The sequence below is a fragment of the Nicotiana sylvestris genome, chromosome 12 (assembly GCF_000393655.2).
Source record: "Nicotiana sylvestris chromosome 12, ASM39365v2, whole genome shotgun sequence".
Classification (NCBI taxonomy): Eukaryota; Viridiplantae; Streptophyta; class Magnoliopsida; order Solanales; family Solanaceae; genus Nicotiana; species Nicotiana sylvestris.
Genome location: NC_091068.1, coordinates 66,194,758 through 66,202,969, shown reverse-complemented (window position 1 = coordinate 66,202,969; position 8,212 = coordinate 66,194,758). Strand labels below are relative to the sequence as shown.

The 8,212-nt window shown below is 36.7% G+C and overlaps 1 protein-coding gene across 1 annotated transcript; it reads left to right on the top strand.

Annotated features, from left to right (window-relative positions):
• Positions 1-291: 291 nt before the first annotated feature.
• LOC104248103 (protein Iojap-related, mitochondrial) lies at positions 292-4,996 on the top strand. The gene is made up of 4 exons (XM_009804295.2): positions 292-687; positions 3,212-3,299; positions 4,365-4,474; positions 4,561-4,996. The coding sequence occupies exons 1-4, from the start codon at positions 379-381 to the stop codon at positions 4,630-4,632; spliced, it is 579 nt and encodes a 192-aa protein (XP_009802597.1). The 5' UTR covers positions 292-378; the 3' UTR covers positions 4,633-4,996.
• Positions 4,997-8,212: the final 3,216 nt, after the last annotated feature.

The window sequence follows — 8,212 nt, the reverse complement described above, 5'->3', positions numbered from 1 at the left end:
GTGATTTTTCCAAATTTCAAGAATGAATTAATTATTTTTTTTCTACATTGCCATTGGAGTAATTAATGTTGGAGTATGTGTTAGGAGTGTTTATGTGAAGAGATAGTAAAGGTTAATATGGTCAATTTCATTGCTAATTAATGTTAAAAGGTGAATTTCTTAATATGTGTAAAAACAACTAAAAAATCACTTATTTTGGATCGGAGGAAGCATTAGATAATACCAAATAGGGTATATAATTAATGCTTGTATATCTAACGTACATAGGTGTAATATGTATCAAATAAGGTATTATGCATTAGTTTATCTAACCAAACGACCCCAAAGGGTTTTGGGTTTAGCTGTATTCATTTCGCGGTGCGGCAGAGCAGTAATCCCATGTGGTCGGTTGTAAGATCTCGAAGCTTCTCCTCTTCCCCTGCAACACAGCAGCAATGGAAGCTAGGGTTTTCAATGCTCAATCGCCCTCTATCGTCCGCCGCCGTCAACGACGGCGACGGTGAAGGAATCCGCGGCGGAGAGTTACTGAAACTAGAAGAAGTGGAGGCAATCCTTAAAGACGTTAAAGCTGATAACGTCAAAGTTATTCCTATACCTAAACACGTTGATTTTGCGGATTTCATGGTTGTTGCTACTGGTCGATCGGCTTGGCACGTTCGGAACATTGCTCAAGCCCTAATTTACAAGGCAGGTTCGTTTTCCTTTGCTTGCTATTAATAATGTGAATTTAGCTACTAGAAATGTGGAGATCTGTTTCAGTTTCTTTTTCATTTATTCAGCGATTAGTATGTCTCTCTCTCTCTCTCTCTCTGTGTGTGTGTGTGTGTAGATAAATTTGGTGTCTGGCTAACTTGCGCGCACGGGATAATCCACTAGGTATCTCAGCTTTCACCAGCATAGTCTATCAATGTTTAGACAGATGGAAAAAAATCACCTAGTTTTTGTACTTTTATGGGTATCCTGGTCTTTCATGGTCCATTACAGCCACATAGACCGCTAGGCAACACCTTCGGGTGCGGTGTAGAAAGAACCAACATGAAATGCCTAATACCTACTACCAATTGACAGGATTGTCTCAGGGCAATGGAAGGATCATGTATTTTAGTATATAGGGGTGTGTGTGTGTGTGTGTGTGTGTTTTTCTTTTTTTTTGGGGGGGGGGGGGGTGTATATATGTATGTTGCAATTGAAGAATGGAAACTTTAATAGCTTCAAAGTAGCATAGACTGGCACATGTGTGTTGGGGGTGGGGTATATATGTATGTTGCGATTGAGAGGATGATTGCTTTTATCGCTTATAAAGTAGCATACCTGGCACTTGGGGTTGGTTGGTTTTAGGGGGGTGGGGCGGGGGGGGGGACGAACCGGTGTTACTTACACAAATATCCCAGTTTTGTTCCAAGAAATAGAAAGTTCCCTGTTCTTATTTTGTTTGGGTATTTTGAGGAGAAATCTGTTGAGTGTCTGTTATTTTATTCGTCTAAACTTACCTACCGTCGTCTGTCAAAGGAAATGGAAAATTGAAAATGCATTAAACTGTCATGCCCTATCAGAAAACAGATATTCTTGTCATTTTAAAATTTTAGCTTGGGTAAGGGGTGTCTGGTCAATTATTGGTTTTCATTTTGAAGCTTGTGAAAGTCTTGGGTGAGGGGAGGTATAGCCACTGCAAAGGAAAAGGCTAGCAAAGCTGAAGTTCATGACATAGCTCTATTCGTCATTCTGCTGCATTGCGTGTCTCCTCTCAGTGCCTGCATGCAAGGCTGAATGCTAGCACAAGCCTATGCTTTTGAGAGAAAGAAAAAGATAGGACCTTTACTTGCTTCACTTCCATCTTAAAGGACATTACCTTCATACGATTCACCATATTATAGCAATATACTGCATATTTCGGGGGAGGAGTTTGTCTGTAAAAGAGAAAACAGAGGCTAGAAAAGGGGAAATATTTATGTCTATACCAGATTGTAGACTGGGAAAATGAAAAGGAGAGATGCAATCCTGGTAACCTTCGGTTGGAGAGGCTACAATTCCGCTGGTGGAACCTGGAGTTGTCTCACTGTAATATATATACTGTTTTATTGAGCGGAAGGATGTGCGACAGATAAAGATGAAGGAAGATAAACTTTTTGGTGTCCTTGTTAGGTCGTTGAGGAACCTGTTAGGTGACTGATAATGGGTATTGCAGCCAGCCTAGGTATCAATGTATTCCCAAAGAAAAGAATATAGTGCCTGTGATTAATTATAACTGCGATCTGAGTATTGAGCTTGCAATCTACCAAGAAAGAGGTGGGATCTTGTGAAAGTACAGGAATGAGAAGCAAATAACAGTCAACATATCAGATTCACTAGTCCAGACATAGGATTTTTGGTAAAATGAATTGTCAACTATGGGCTCTTGAAAGAATATACATTAGGAGTATCTACCTGTCGTTGAGTCCTTGAAACTTGTTACTTACTAGAAAAGGAGACTCTACTTGTGGTTGACTCCTTGAAACTTGTTTCTTATCACAAAAGGAAGATCTACTTGTGTTGACTCCAGTGTTATCAACGGCGAAAAGCGCAAAAAAGCTCTACGGTCTGTTGGGGCTTTAAGCGCAAATAACGCGTGGACCTTAATAAAGAAAGGCACAAATGGAGAAAAAAATACAAATATGTATATGTAGTCCAAGACCAATAATATAAGCACGAATAACAAAAAAAGTGGACAAAGTTTTTAAAAAAAAATGATAAAGTGAAATATCAACTGGTTAGTGTTGCCTCTTTAGCATTGTGCTTATTGACAAGGAAAAGTATGTCTTAGAACCTTGATGACGACGCTGAAGTGCCCCCTAGGCGAGGCGAAGCGCTCAACATGTTTTGCACATCGTTTCAAGGCTTAAGCGCGCTTTAAGCGCGCTTTAAGCACGCCTTTGACCGCTTGACAACACTGGTGGACTCCTAGAAACTTGCTGTACATGCCTCTTTGCCAAGCATCTCATATAGCTTTGATGTGTTATCTTATCCAAAGAAAAATGAATCTGGAAATAAGTTCTGTGCATCTTTGTCATTCAAGGTTAGGAGAACTTTTAAGAACGGTTTATTAGGAAATAAATCGTGAAATGAACATTAATGCAGGTTTAGTGTTGAACTACTGTGAATAAATATTTTAACAATTTTACTTGAAGAATCATCTTCCTTTTCTATAACTTCACTTATTTTGTTTGATGAACAGGTTAAACAAAAGCAGAAAGGATCAAAGAGAATGTTGTTACCAAGCGTGGAAGGGCAAGAAGGGGGGAAGTGGATTGTAATCGACTCTGGTATTAAATTCTTTTTTTTTTTTGAAACACTATCTAGGTAATTTAAAGAATTTTGTGGATTTGGATTCATAAAATGTGATAAAGCATTGTGCATTACTTGGTTATTTATTTCCGAGGATTCATTCAGGTAAAATTCTGAAGATGGTTCACTTTTTACACGAAAGATCTACCTGTAGAACTTTTTGAAGAGCTTTTGCAACATAAATACATGCTTGAGGCTTAAAATGTATAACTTGGGCCATACAAGCAACTTATGCATTGTTAGTGTTCATTTGATAAAGCATTGTGCATTACTTGGTTATTTATTTCCGAGGATTCATTTAGGTAAAATTCTGAAGATGGTTCACTTTTTACAAGAAAGATCTATCTGTAGAACTTTTTGAAGAGCTTTTGCAACATAAATACATGCTTGAGGCTTAAAATGTATAACTTGGGCCATACAAGCAACTTATGCATTCTAAGTGTTCTTTGTCAGAGGGAAAAGTAGTTTCCCAAGTTGCTTCAATTGATGTGGTCCATCAAGGGTTCTGCACTTATAAGAGTTCTTGATTTGATCATATAACTTTTAAATTCTATCAATTTTTCATGCTTTATGACACTTCATTAGCTTCTAATCGCTGCCATTATGATGACAGTTGTGATATTTAGGTTAGTAAAAGAATTGATTTCCATGCTTTGTTGATCTAGTTTAATAAGGGTATCCTCTAACATTAATTTTGGTGCTATATGGACGATGAACTGTAATCTACAATCATTTTCTACCATCTCTCATACTGTTATTCAGCAGTAAGATGCTCTGTATCTGAATTATGACTTCCATTATATAAGTCAATTGGATACTAACTTGTGCTTATATGTATTCTGATGTACATGTAAGAAGTTTGCAGAAAATACTATTTTTCGGCCAATTGAGAGTGCTACCTTATGTAATCTGATCGTAATCTGATAGTGATGAATTGCATAGATCCATGTGACAGTGTTGATTACGAAACTTGTTAGCTCTCAGATTCTGCAGAACTCTTTAGTATTCTACTATCACTTGTTGATTTTATTTAGTTGCAATAGGCAAATTAGTAATCCATGCACTTGATGAGAAAGTGAGAGCATATTACAACTTAGAGAGGCTTTGGAGCACAGATGCATCAAACCAGGACCATGGTCTTGTCCAGGGTCAGGTAATTATTTTTAGTTCCTTTACGATTGTTAGGCTGAATAACACGTCATTTGAAATATCCTTATTGGAAATTTACATTTATGTTAGGATTTGGACAAGGCCTTTTTGAAGGTTCGACCCAAGAATAACTCAAAAAAACGTCCATCAACAAGTGCCTGAGCGACGAGTTACAGCATGGAAAATCAGATCCTTCATGTTGGCTGGCAGATGCAGCCTTACTATGGAAGTAGCTTCTTTCAGGAATAGCGGAGGATTAAATTGGAGATTGTCATTTGACCAAAGCGTACAAGTTAGATTTCCATTGCAAGTTCGGAGTATGACTTTTATAATGGTAGCTGTGTAACCTTTGAGGTGTACATTTTCATTGTATGTTACTGCAGCAGCGAAGCCTTTGATGTGTAATACTCGTTCCGGTTAGAATGCCTGTCAGGTCGTGATGTTTTCTTGTTGATGAAAACATCGGCTTGGTACAAGCGGAACTAAGGTCCATAGCAATGTTCAATCTTCAAACTATTTTTCTAAAGTTCTTTTTTATTTTATTTGGCTTAATATAATACTATTAACCTACTATAAATCATTTGCAGATAAGACATGTAACCTGCTATAAGCCTATAATATGACATTGCAGAAAATATTTGAACTGTTAGTATTTGATTTATTAGACACCTGGCAAAAAACTCCTCAACTGGCAAATCAAAGACGCCAGAGCACAAAATGCTATGTTAAATAGGAATAATTCCAAGATGGACAAAGTACTGTTAAGTGTCGCCTGGTCGTTTTGTTTAAATATAAGTTAATATGCTGGGATTGTTTATGTTGTGATTAGTTGTACTAGAATTATGATGGTATTAAATATATTGATATTATTTCTTATTGATTGTTTGGTATATTATATTAAAAAATTTGATATTGTCAATTTTACTATTTTATCTTGAGATTACTATTCCACTAGCTGGCATATGTATAAGTTATATCGGTACTACTATTACTCTATTTTTGAGACCTACTCCACAAGAAGCAATTTTGTAGAGAAAACTCTTCCTAACTTCATAGATTAGTAACTTTAACTTATTGTTGTTCAATTTTCATTACGAATTTTCACTATTAAATCTAAGATTTCATAGAATAGAAATTGGGGTTTTGGACTTTTGGGTAGAAATTAAGGATGTTGTAAAATTGAAATTTAGACCTCAAATTAAGATCGGATATCAAAACAAATCACATATTTGGACTTGGGGGTGAATGCGTAATTGAAATTTGATCTTATGTATTTCGACCGCGTGGGTCCGAGTTTACTTGTTGTTGACTTTTTAAAATATGTTAACCTTTTTCGTACGAGGGTAGTTTCTAAAGTTTGTTTTGACTTATTTGAGTAATATTTGACTAGATTTGAATGGTTTAGAAGCTTGTTCTAAAGGAAAAGCTGTGTTTGGAGACTTGTTCTAAATGGAAAGCCGTGTTTGGAGGCTTGTTCAGGAAAGGGGTAAGTATTGTGGTTACCTTGATTTGAGAGAATTAGAATGTGATTGGTCTATTTGCTACGTGATCGATGTGTGGGGACGACATATATACAAGGTGATGAGTGTATATATGTCGTCATGGATTGAAGCATACTGGGTGTACCACTTTATTGCATGTCTTTACTAATTTCGTGTTTTTACTTTTTATGTGATCTTACTTGATATATGTGCCTTCACTTGTTCAATATCCTTATTTGCCATATGTTCTAGCTTATTAAATGCCTTTATTTATCGTACGCCTTTACTTGTTACATGTTCCTGCATGTTATTAGAAAGATGTTTTTACCTGTTTCATGTCTTATTTCCTTACTTGTTTCTCGTTTTACTCAACTTTGTTATATCGGATTGTATGATCTTTATATTATTCTTGTGTTTACGACTTGTTGAAGCCTTTATTGACATATGTTGTGAAGCCAGTTCATGAACATTGAATTGTTAGATATTCTCTGTTTGTGCTCGTATTTCCTTGGTGAATTACGCATTTTTAGTTCTCTTTTATGTTATGTTATGAAGATTCTCCATATTTGATTATTATTGGGAATTTTCAAATAAATTGGTATTAGGATCGAGTTGCGCGCCGCAATGGTATTGTTATTAATATTGTGATCGAATTGCGCACAATGATGTTATTATTGATATTGGGATCGGGTTGTACGCCGCAACGGTATGAGCACTTATTGGTATTGATATTTGAATCGGGTTACGCACCGCAACATCAAGGATGTCTTGTACTTGTTCTTGGTTGCTATGCTCCCCTACCATGTTATATTTTGAAGTTGTGATGTGGTGTTATTTTGGGGCCTTCTGTCATTTATTTTCTTATACCATTCATTATGTAGTTTCCCATTTCTCTATCTTGTTATTGTTGTTCTGCTTATTGCTCGTACATGTTTACAGTGAGTGTCTTGTCATAATTTCGTTACTACCTCATCGAGATTAAGCCCGATACTTATTGAGTATATGAGGTCGGTTGTATTCATACTACACTTCTGCATTTCTTGTGCAGATTCCATTGTTGGTCCCCGCGGCGTTCAAATGTGATTGCTCGGACCTTTTTCAGGAGGCTTGAGGTAGTGTTGTTTGGCGTTCGCAGACCCTGAAGTCTCATTCCTATCATTTATCTACTATTTTTTTTTGATCAAACAGTATTGTATTCTTGTTCAGACCTTATATGTAGTATTCTAGTGGATCATGTACTTTGTGACACTAAATCTTAGGAGGTTATGTAAAAGGTGTATGGTTAGACTTATTATCATATGTAACTGAGTTTAACTTTCATTATGTCTTATGATGATGTTACTTGTTAGACTAGCTCATTATTTCTTATTAAGAGTTGGCTTGCCTAGCGAGCAATCTTAGGATCCATCATGGCCGCAGTGTTGGAATTTTGGGTCGTGACAATACACTTAAGTATTTTCACGCTTAAAAGACATCATTCTCAATCTAACTACATACTAAGGATATAAAAAACAGATTAAGAGTGCGTTTGGTATGAAAAAAATATGTTTCTTGGAAAATAAGTAATTTTCTTACATATTTTCTGGTGTTTGGTTAGATAACAAAAAATATTTTTTTAACAAAATATATATTTTAGGCAAATACTATGTGATACGAGGCTCAGATGGATAAGATTAGGAATGATGATATTCCGGAGAAGGTGTGCGTGGCTCTCATTGATGACAAGATGCGGGAAGCAAGACTCAGATGATTCGTGCATGTACAAAGGAGAAGTCCAGATACTCCGGTAAGGAGGTGTGAGCGGCTGGTTGTGGAGGGCACGAGAAGAGGTAGAGGGAGGCCTAAGAATTATTGGGGAGAGGTGATCGGGCAGGACATGGTGAGGCTTCAGATTTCCGAGGACATGACACTTGATAGGAAGATGTGGAGGTCGAGTATTAGGGCTGTAAGTTAGGAGGTAGTTGAGTCTTGCCTTACTTCGTACATTTGTGAGACTAGTCTGGTAGGGTTTTTGTCCAAGATAGTTGGTGGCAATGTTGTATCTTACTATTTTATTTTTCATAGTGTCGGGCCTATTTACTAGCTATCACTTTTGCTTTGCATCTATCTTTTGGATTCATGTTGTTTCTATTTTTCCTATGATTTCTGTGGTGGTACTGATATTGTGTCCTTTTGTCTTTTTGTCTTCTTGAGTCGAGGATCTTTCGAAAATAATCTCTTTACTTCTTCGGGGTAGGGGTAAGGTCTGTGTACTGTCATGG